This window comes from Myotis brandtii, unplaced genomic scaffold (genome assembly GCF_000412655.1).
Source record: "Myotis brandtii unplaced genomic scaffold, ASM41265v1 scaffold480, whole genome shotgun sequence".
Taxonomy (NCBI): Eukaryota; Metazoa; Chordata; class Mammalia; order Chiroptera; family Vespertilionidae; genus Myotis; species Myotis brandtii.
In genome coordinates, this window is record NW_005368342.1 from 492,675 (window position 1) to 504,158 (window position 11,484).

The 11,484-nt window shown below is 38.8% G+C and overlaps 1 protein-coding gene across 2 annotated transcripts in view; it reads left to right on the forward strand.

Moving 5' to 3' along the window:
* Window positions 1-11,484, forward strand: part of VSIG4 (V-set and immunoglobulin domain containing 4) — a 34,679-nt gene that overhangs the window by 1,879 nt on the left and 21,316 nt on the right. For both annotated transcript variants that reach the window (XM_014547676.1, XM_005876171.2), the window contains exons 2-3: window positions 2,286-2,642; window positions 3,347-3,628. In XM_014547676.1, the coding sequence (XP_014403162.1) occupies window positions 2,286-2,642; window positions 3,347-3,628 (639 nt within the window). The remainder of the gene's footprint in view (window positions 1-2,285; window positions 2,643-3,346; window positions 3,629-11,484) is intronic.

Here is an 11,484-nt window from a genome sequence, read left to right on the forward strand (position 1 = left end):
TTGAATTTTATGAACATTATAAAATTTTATAAACTTTTATTATCTAAGTTAATACTCTATCTAGGAGGCAGCACAAAAGAGGAAGAGTGGCCAGACATAGAAATGTGGAGTTATGGGAAGATCTCACCGTCTGTGTAATGGTAGGAGGAACAAGATTCAAAAAGGGATCCATACTGAGTTCTGTAAAGGGGTCCACACCCAGAAAACTAGGTCTTTCCTTTCTTTAAGGCCATTACACAGGCCACAGACTTTTTTTCCCCTAAGTCCAGGTCCTGGACTAGAATGGGCCCCGTATTCTTCCCTCTTTCTAAAGTTAAACCCTTTTCCAACAAAACCTCTTGAGTCAATGCTCATCCCTGGTATTTCTCTTGAAGGGAGCTAATATTTGAATACAATTCAATTCTTTCCCAAGGGAAAAGAACAAGGCTCTAAAGTTCTAGGAAAATATTTTTAGAAAGTAGCCAACAGATGGGAGAATTCTTTTCCAGGCAGTCAGGGGATATTATCCAATCATAGGATAATATCCCTTTAAGCCATGCCAAGTAGGCCCAGGTAAGGGGGTTGCTGGCTTTAGCCACAACTGAAGCCAGAAACCCCTTAATAAGTTTAATAAGTTAAGAAGGTAAGAAGGCAGTAGCTTCTGAAAGCCTTTATTCTAGGCCTTGAGGCCAAGATCTGTTCCTGCTATCTGTGTCACTTTGGATAATTATCTTTCTCTCTCTGAGCCTCAGCCTTGCCCATATGTACCATGAGAGAATGTGACTAAGTGGTTTATAAAAGCCCTTAGATGTATGCAGTTCTAGAAATCTCTAAAACACTATCTTGCCTGGTCCCCCAAGACCTGTTGTACTAAGTACCTAACCATTTAGTGGTTTTCATGGCTCCATAATGTGTAGAGCATCCACTCAAGTGTTGAGGCTTTCCTGAAATAGATTTTCCCTAACCAATCTTCCAGGAAAGTCAGGAGTATTGGTTAATTTGGCCAACAATTCACATTGACTTCCATGCCAGCCCTGTTTTTGGAGGCAGAGGCTACTGTGTGCTTTTCAGCTACCCTACAAACCAGGGATGGCCTATTACCTGCCCATAATTTGGTGGGTTCCATCAGGTTGTGAAGGGTGACTTCCTTGCCTGCTCATGCCTTAACTTCTCTTTTAGGTCATTATTAAAGCAGACTATGATCCAATCTAATTGATCTATCCACCTTAGGGAAAACATAGTGAAGATTTCTGTAGGATAAGAAGAATCAAGACAAATATGAGAAGTTTCCCTTGAAACATGGGACAGGACTGGCATTTATCCAACACCTACTGAATGCCAACCACTATTCTAGGTGCTTTAACACCTATGAGCTCATTTTATCTTCATAGTAATCCTCTGTGTAAGGTTTATTATCACCTACGTTTTATTGATAAAGCTCAGACACGTTTAGCAATTTACCCACGGTCACACAGACAGATATATGGTAGAGCAGACCTTGGATTTATATTGGTGGTATTATTCTTACTCATCATGCAGCCTTTCACTACCCTCCTGAATTTACTAGGCACTACTACTCAATGTTTTTTTAGGTTCTCTGAGTACCACAGGGATTGTTGGAATGTGTAAGTCAATGCTATTGAGGTTACCTTCACTTTGTAAATAAAAGTACTTGAGAAATAGTATAAAGTTACCTTTCCTGTGATGCCCTGTGCCTACCATATGCTTTCTCTTTATTCTACTACTGAACAAGTAGGAAGAAGAGGAGAAAAGAACACTAAAAAGAAGGAGGACAAAGAGGATAAAGATGAAAGGATGGGTGGAAGAAAGGAGAGGGGAAGAAAAAAAGTGAAAATGGAATAACATGAGATTATTAGAAGTCTGGTTATGAACTCTGTCCCATAACCCTATTCTGAGGTGGAAAAGTTATGTTTGACCCAATACTAAAAATGACTTCCAGGACTGGGAAATTGGGACTGGCTGTCCTTGTTCTTGACAGAACAGAGTGATCTATGTGAGAATCCCCAGCAAGTTCCCAGAGAGGATAATGTGAGCCAGGCCTTGCAGTTTCCCCAGGGTTAGAGGGAAGACATACATATGCATAGACAAAGGCATTTTCAGCTGCTCTAGATGTCCTCAGAGCAGAATTATGCTCTGTTCCCCAGGAGGGGAGTATGAGAATGATTTTAGGAAAAAGGAAGGGAGATTTGGGACAGCTGGAGGAAGATTAGTGGAAAAGAGCCACCCTAGCTCCCAGGTGGGTGTGCCATCTATGTCTGTATTCTTCCTCTGTTGCCCATCTTCAGGCCATCCCATTCTTGAAGCGCCTGAGAGTGTGACAGGACCTTGGAAAGGGGATGTGAATATTCCTTGCACCTTTGCTCCTCTGAAAGGCTACACCCAAGTCTTGGTAAAGTGGCTGGTACGACGTGACTCAAACCCAATCACCATCTTCCTACGTGACTCCTCTGGAGATCATATCCAGCAAGCAAAGTACCGGGGCCGCCTGCACATTAACCGTGAGGTTCTAGGAGATGTGTCCCTCCAACTGAAGACCCTGGAGATGGATGACCGGAGCCACTACACTTGTGAAGTCACTTGGCAGACTCCTAATGGCAACCAAGTGGTGAGAGATAAGATCATTGAGCTTCGCGTCCAGAAACGTGAGTCACTGAGGGGGTAAGAAAGTACTGATAGGCAACGACTCAATAGAGGACTATAAACCTAGGAAACCCTGAGAAACCCAGAAACATTTGTTCTAATCAGAGGAAGTGTACAGGCAAAGTATCCACAGGAATACTTTCATGGCATAATTTTAAAAATGTTGGGAAGGGTTCTTGGCCTTCAAATCTCTACCCCTTGAGTGTCATAAAAAGTCTTGCATCCATAGCTTTGTTGTCCTCTTTGGGCTCTGGGTCTTAAAACTCATAAAAATGAGGATATCTTATCAGGATATTGGATATTAAATTGATGCTGACAGAGAAGCTCTGGGTACAGGGATGCAAGGGTCAGCTAAGATGAGTTTTGTTGACTTGATAATTTTACAAATATCTCCTGTAATTCAATGGCTAAATAATCCCAAAACTTCTCGAGCTTAAAAAAAAAGCTATATTATCTTTTTACAGTCAGTTGATTTTTAACTCCAGGTAGTCCAAAACCCAGATAATACAAAACAGTACCTAATCTTCTAAAGGAAGGTATTTTTATTTACATTGTCCTGTTTGCTTCTTTCTTCCAAAGTCAGGACCCCCTTTTAGTTCCCTTTGCAGATATGTACATATCCCTATACCCAGAAAATATGTTTCAGTTTTGTGTTCCCATATTCTTGTAACTTACCAGAGCCTCTTCTCTTGTCTTCCCTTTGCAGTCCCTGTTTCCAAGCCCACAGTGACAACTGGCAATGGCTATGGCTTCACAGTGCTCCAGGGAATGAGTATTAGCCTTCAATGCCAGGCTCAGGGTTCTCCTCCCATCAGTTATGTTTGGTACAAGGAACAGACTAACAACTCAGAACCCATCAAAGTAGCATCCTTGAGTACCTTACTTTTCAAGGCTGCAGTGTTGGCTGATTCAGGCTCCTATTTCTGTACTGCTAAGGGCCGGGTAGGCTCTGAGCAATGCAGCAACATTGTGAAGTTTGTGGTCAAAGGTGAGCAACCCTCTCTGGTGAGCATATCCATGGACAACCTGATTCTAGATACACCTCAGTAGAATGTCTATTCCAGAGAAGAAAGATCGATGTGTGTGTGTGTGTGTGTGTGTGTGTGTGTGTGTGTGTGTGTGTGTGTGAGGGCGGGGGGGCTGGAGGGGTATTGGGTTGTAAAATCACAAAGAAAGAAAAATTTTGGACTCGGGGAAATAGGGCAGGAGATAATACTTGTCCTGCTGTAGGTTAAATAAAGATGGTAAAGGGGAACGTGACATTTACTAGATACGTAGTTTCTTTCAATTTTCCTCCCTTTTCCTAAAGTCAACTATAAGTTCTAGTTCAGGTGTCGATGAAGACTAACTCTGGTTAATCAAGGTCTGGCTATTTCTTACAACATTATCCTGGGAATACTACAAACTGTGTACATAAAGACTGTAGGGCCCTAGTTGGTTTGGCTCAGTGGATAGAACGTTGACCTACGGACTGAAGGGTCCCGGGTTTGATTCCAGTCAAGGGCACATGCCTGGGATGTGGGCTCGATCCCCAGTAGGGGGCATGCAGGAGACAGCCAGTCAATGATTCCCTCTCATCATTGATGTTTCTATCTCTCTCTCCCTCTCCCTTCCTCTCTGAAATCTATCTATATCTATCTATATCTATCTATCTATCTATCTATCTATCTATCTATCTATCTATCTATCTATTGTAGGCAGGGGTTTAAATGAACAGCTCAGCAATGATATATCTAAATGAGTCTTGCTGCCTTCCAAGAGATTTCTTTGGAAGGGAAGACGTGTTTTCCCACAAGCCTGCCATTGCTCAAAACATTTTGGGAACAAACTGTTTTTAGGGAATTGTCATCAGAACCTCCTAAAAATCACTATCCTCTGAGGATATCTCTATATAAGGAATGTCATCAAACTGGCTCTCACCAATTGTGTTAGGAGACTGATGTTAGTTTGAGACTCCTGTGTTTGACTGAAAGGATTTGTTTTCCAAGTTGAGTTGTAATAACAATGTGCATGCTGTAGGTTTTGGTCTATTAATTTTGGGGGAAACAAGTGTTGTCTTACTCTGAGATAATTATATGAATACTGGCCCAGTTCTCTGAGAGTTTACAATCTGGTCAAGCAGAGAGAGCAGGGAATGTCCAGAAAGTCCAAGACTGTGTACTTTAAAGAGAAACAAGTTGAAATTTTCACCTTTCTGTAAGTTAGTTCTGAACCCATCTGGTTAGGAACTTGATCACAGCCAATCAATCTGTATATTTCTTATCATAGTCCATGCTTACAAGCAATAAAGCAATGCTCATGATTTCCTTTACTGACAGATAAAGAAACTGAGGCTCAGAGGAATTACTCTGAACTTTCCAACTTTTCTGCTCACTGATCCAAGCTTCTTTCACTTCAATATTTTTTTTTTACCTGCCTCCTTCTGTATTTAAACCTTGTCCCATGAATCTGGTCCCCTGTTTCATATCTGCCTTATTTAGGTCTCAGCCCCTCATCCCTCTCCCTCAACCACTGTGCTGTTTCTCAGTTCTGGAATAGACCGTGTCTTTGCTCATGCTCTTGGACTACTGAGCTCTACTCACAAAAAAATACAGATAAACATTACCCCATGTTTGTTTTATGCTCTGTGACATCCAATTATTGTACCCATGCTGTATGCCAATAAATTTGTTCATTTTTGTCCTATTCCTAGTATCAGTTATTCATCTTCTCCTTATCTAAGAAGATCAAGGTGAATTTTTTCAACCACCTTCTCTGCCTTAACTTTTCTCTACCCATTACCTCTTGGATTAAAGTAAGATGTGTCATTCTTCTCCCCACAGCAAACCCTCTACTTGAGGTCTTCATTTCAGCGACTCCAACCCCCTGTTCCATCCATTATTCTTGACCTAATCCTACTATGTGTGTATATATATGCCTAACATATGTATGTAAGCCTAGTATATATATGTAAATAATATATATCTACACTAATAAAAGAGAAAGATGCAAATTAACCATCACTCCACCACTCTACTATACCCACAAGCCTCGCCCACCAGCCAATCAGGGGCAAGTATGCAAATTAACCCAACTAAGACGGCAGCAGCCATGGAGCTGGAGCGAGCAGGAGGCTTGGGTTGCTCCCGGGGATGGAGGAAGCCAAGCTTCCCGCCTGCCCTGGCTGGCCCTGGGTTCTGCTCAAGGCTACAAAGTTTTAATTATAGAAGATAAATAAATCCCAGATACCTGCTTCCAGCTGGCCATGGCCTCCGCTCAAAGAGGCACTTAAAAAAAAAAGAAAAAAAGGAGAAGCTGGGAGCTTGGGTCGCTGGGGACCATGGCCAGCCTGAAAAGGGCCCTCAGCCCCTCACCCAGGCTGGCCACACCCCCATGGGGGTAAGCAGACCAGCAGGGGGGCCAATTGGGGGTGATCAGGCCATCAGTGGGGGTCAGTTGGAGGTGATCAGGACAGTAAAAGGGTAATATGCAAATCAACCAAATGGTGGAAAGACCGGTAGCTATGATGTGCACCGAGCAGGCAGGCAAGAGGTTAGCAGTGATTAGACAGGCAGACAGAGTGGTTAGGGGCAATTAGGCAGGCAGGCAGGCAGGTGAGTGGTTAGGAGCCAGCAGTCCCGGATTGTGAGAGGGATGTCCGACTGCCGGTTTAGGCCCCATACCTGTAAACTGGCAGTAGGACATCTTTCAAAGGGTCCCAGATCGAAGAGGGTGCAGGCCGGGCTGAGGGATATCCCCCCTCCCCTCTCCCCATGCACAAATGCCATGCACCGGGCCACTATATATGTATATATATATATGCTTTTTTTACATTCAATATTATTTTGTATTAGTTAAAACAGCATAGTGGTTAAATGATTATATACTTTACAAAGTGATCCCACAAATGTTTCTCAAGTGCCCACCTAGCACCACACATAGTTATTATAATATTATTGATTATATTCCCCATTTTGTACTTCACATCCCCATGACTATTTTGTATCTACCAATTAGTACTTCTTAATCCGTTACTGAGCCCACCAAACCTTCCCCCCCCCCTGACAACTATCAGTCTGTTCTCTGTATCTATAAGTCTATTTTCATATTATTTGTTAATTTATTTAGTTATTTAAATTCCACATATAAGTGAAATCATATGGTATTTGTCTTTCTCTGACTTATATTGGCTATTTCAAATAATGCTGCAGTGAATATAGAGGTGCATGTATACTTTCAAATTAATGATTTGGGTTTCTTTGGCTATATAGCCAGAGATGGAATTGCTGGGTCATAAGGCAGTTCTATTTTTAATTTTTTGAGGAACGTCCATATTCTCCATAGCCGCTAAACCAATCTGCATTCCCACCAACAGTGCATGCGGGTTCCCATTTCTCCACATCCTCAACAACACTTCTTGTTTGTTGATTTATGGATGATTGCCATTCTAACAGGAGTGAGGTAATATCTCATTGAAGATTTTTAAATTTTATTTTTGTAAAGAGAGAGGAAGAGAGAGAAACATTGATTTGTTGTCCCACTTATTTATGCATTCATTGGTTGATTCTTTTTTTTAAAATATAGGTAGAGAGTTAGAAACATCGATGCTAGAGAAACATCGATCAGCTGCCTCCTGCACACTCCCTACTGGGGATATGCCCGCAACCAAGGTACATGCCCTTGACCGGAATCAAACCTGGGACCCTTGAGTCCGCAGGCCGATGCTCTATCCACTGAGCCAAACCGGTTAGGGCTCATTGGTTGATTCTTATATGTGCCCTGACCAGGTTCATAGGTTGATGACCTCTAGGTTCATAGGTTGATGCTCAACCACTGAGCAACACTGGCTGGTCAGGGGCCTTCATTTTAATTTGCATTCTCTGGTGACTATTGATGTCAAACATCTTTTCATTTATCTACTTGTCATCTGTATATGTCTATTCAGGTCCTTTGCCCATTTCTTAATTGGATTGTTTGTTTTTTTGGCATTGAGTTATATATGCTTTTTTAAAAAATATATATTTTATTGATTTTTTACAGAGAGGAAGGGAGAGGGGTAGAGAGTTAGAAACATCGATGAGAGAGAAACATTACCAGAATCGAACTTGGGACCTTTCAGTCTGCAGGCCAACGCTCTACCCACTGAGCCAAACTGGTCAGGGCAAGTTATATATGCTTTTAATAAATTAGTTATTTTCCAGTTATCAGATGTATCATTATGCATATGTTCTTCTATTCAGTAGGTTGTCTTTTCCTTTTTCTGATGGCTTCTTTTGCTGTAAAACTTTTTAGTTTGATATATTCCTGTTTGTTTATTTGTCCTTTGTTTTCTTTGACCAAGGAGATCTATAAGAAAAATAATTGCTGCTTATGTTTTTTTCTAGAAGTTTTATGGTTTCAAGTCTTACATTTTAACTAATACATTTTGAGTTTATTTTTGTATATGGTGTCAGTGGATATGTTTCTTTTTTTTGCATTTATTTGTTCAATTTTCCCAACACCACTTATTGAATGGACTATTTACCCCATTGTATGTTCTTGCCTCTTTTGTCATATATTAATTGACTATATAGGCATGGGTCAATCAATATCTATTTCTGGGCTCTCTGTTCTGTTTCATTGATATATGTGTCTGTTTTTATACCAGCACCATGCTGTGCTGTTTTCTTTACTCTAGCCTTGTAGTGTAGCTTAACATTAGGTATTGTGATACTTCCAACTTTGTCATCCTTTCTCAAGGTTACTGTGACCATTCAGGGAATATATTAATTCTATGTAAATTTTTGGATTGTGTTATTTCTGTGAAAAATGCCATTGGTGTTTTGATAGGAATTGTGTTGAATCTATAGATTTCCTTGGATAGAATGGACATTTTAACTGTGTTGTATGTGGCTTCTTAATTTTTTTCTTCAATGTTTTATAACTTTCCAAATACAGGGTTAATTTACACCCTTGTTTAGATTTTTTTCTACATCTTTTTTATGCAATTGTAAATAAGATTGCTTTTAGTTTCTCTTTCTTTTAATTCATTACTGGTTTACAAAAATGCAACCGATTTCTATATAATTATTTTGTACCTTGATACTTTATGAATTCATTTATAAGTTCTAGTACTTTTTTGGTGAAATCTTTAGAGTTCTTTATATCTATTATCATGTTATCTATAAATAATGGCAGTTTAACTACTTTTTTCCAATTTAGATGGCTTTTATTTATTCTTCTTGTGTGATAGCTATATGTAGGCCTTCCAGTACTATGCTGAATAAGATTGATGAAAGTGGACATCCCTGTCTTGTTCCTAATCTTAAGGGAAAGACTTTTAGTTTTTCTCCGTTGAGTATGGTGTTACCTGTGGGTTTGTCATAAGTAGCCTTTATTATGTTGATGTATGATCCTCTATTCCCATTTTGCTGGAGTTTTATCACAAATAGATGCTGGGTTTTATCAAATGCTTTTCTGCATCTATTGATATGACCATATGACTTTAATCCTTTATTTCTTTTATGTTGTGTATCATGGTAATTGATTTGTGGATATTGAACCATTTTTTCAGACCAGGAATAATTCCCAGTTGATCATTGTAGTTGATCTTTTTAATGTATTGTTGAATTTGGTTTGTGAATATTTTGTTGAAGATTTTTGAATCTATGTTCATCAAGAACATTGGCCTATAATTTTCTTTCTTTGTAATGTCTTTATCTGGTTTTGGAAGCACAATAATACTGGCCTTGTAAAATAAGTTAGGGGGTACTCCTTCCTCTTGAAATTTTTGGAATACATTGAGAAAAATAGGTGTTAGTTCTTTGAATCTTTGATAAAATTCATCTGTGAAACCATCTGGTCCAAGACTTTCGTTTATTGATAGTTTTTTTCATTACTGCTTAGATTTTGTTTGTTGTAATTAGTCTGTTCAGATTTTCTATTTATTCTTGATTCAGTCTTGGAAGATTGCATGTTTCTAAGAATTTATTCACTTCTTCCAGGTTGTTCAATTTGTTTGCATATAATTGTTCATAGTATTTTCTTATAATTCCATGTATTTATGTGGTGTCATTTATTTCTTCTCTTTTATTTCTGGTTCTATTTATTGGGTCCTCTCTGTTCTTTTTCTTGATGATTTTCATTAAAGGTTTATCAATCTTGTTTATCTTTCCAAAGAACCAGCTCTTGTTTTCATTGATCATTTGTACTGTTTTTTTAGACTCTATTTTATTTGTTTCTGCTGCGATCTTTATTATTTTCTTCCTTATAGTAACTGGATTTGGTTTGTTCTTCTTTTTCTAGTTCCTTTAGGTGAAAGTTTGGATTGTTTATTTGAGATATTTCTTGTTTCTTGAGGTGGCCTGTATTGCTATTAATTTCCCTCTTAGGATTGCTTTGCTGTATCCCATCGATTTTGAGTTTTTGAGTTTTCATCTTCATTTGTATCAAAATATCTTTTTATTTCTTTATTGATCTCACTGTAATCCATTCATTGTTTAGTAACATGTTATTTAGTCTGAAGGAGTTAAAGTGTTTTTCAGGTTTTTTCCTTTTAATTGATTTCAAGTTTCATACCATTGTGGTCAGAGAAGATGCTTGATATGATTTCAATTTTCTTATACTTATTGAGACTTATTTTGTGTCCTAACATGTGCTCTATCCTAGAAAATATTCAATGTGCACTAGAAAAGAATGTATATTCTGCTATTTTAAGATTAAATTCTCTTGAAATAGCATTTAAATTCAACTGCTCTACTGTATCATTTAAGGCCACCATTTCCTTGTTTTTCTCTCTGGAAGATATATCCATTGATTTCAACGTTGTGTTAAAGTCCCCTACTGTGATTGAATTGCTGTTGATTTTTCCTTTTATGTCCATCAAGTTTTGCTTTATACATTTAGATGTCCCTGTGTTGGGTGCATAGACTATTACAAGGGTTATATCCCCTTGTTGGATTGAATTTTTATTATTATGTAATCTTGTTCTGTGTCTCATATATAGCTTTTGCTTTAAAGTCTGTTTTGTGTGTCATAAATACGACTATCCTGGTTTTTATTTTTGTTTCCATAAAATATATTTTGCATAACATATCTTTTCATCTCTTTGTTTTCAGTTTGGTATGTATTTTGATCTGAAGTGAGACTTTTCTAACTAGCATATATGTGAGTCTTCTTTTCTTATCCATTTAGCTACCCATTGTCATTACATTGGAGCATTTATTCCATTTACCTTTTTTAAAATTTTTTTACTGACTAAGTTATTACATATGTGTCCTTATTCCTACATTACCCCCCACCCCCCACTCATACCCTCACACCCCTGTTGTCTATGTCCATTGGTTAGGCCTATATGCATGCATATAAGTCCTTTGGTTGATCTCTCCCCCTTACTCCCACCCTCCCTTACCTTCCCTCTGAGGTTTGACAGTCTGATCAATGTTTCTGTGTCTGGGGATCTGTTTTTGTTCATCAGTTTATGTTGTTCATTATATTCCATAAATGAGTGAGATCATGTGATATTTATCTTTCTCCGACTGGCTTATTTCACTTGGCATAATGCTCTCCAGTTCCATCCATGCTGTTGCAAATGGAAAGAACTCCATTTTTAGAGAGAGAGAGAGAATATTTTTTTATTTTATTTTTTAATTAATAAATCTTTATTGTTCAGATTATTACAGATGTTCCTCTTTTTCTCCCCATAGCGCCCCTCCACCTGGTTCCCACTCCACCCCATGCCCTTACCCCCTGCCACTGTCCTCATCCATAGGTGTAAGATTTTTGTCCAGTCTCTTCCCGCACCCTTCACACCTCCTTCCCCTCAAGAATTGTCAGTCCACTCCCTTTCTATGCCCCTGCTTCTATTATATTCACCAGTTTATTCTG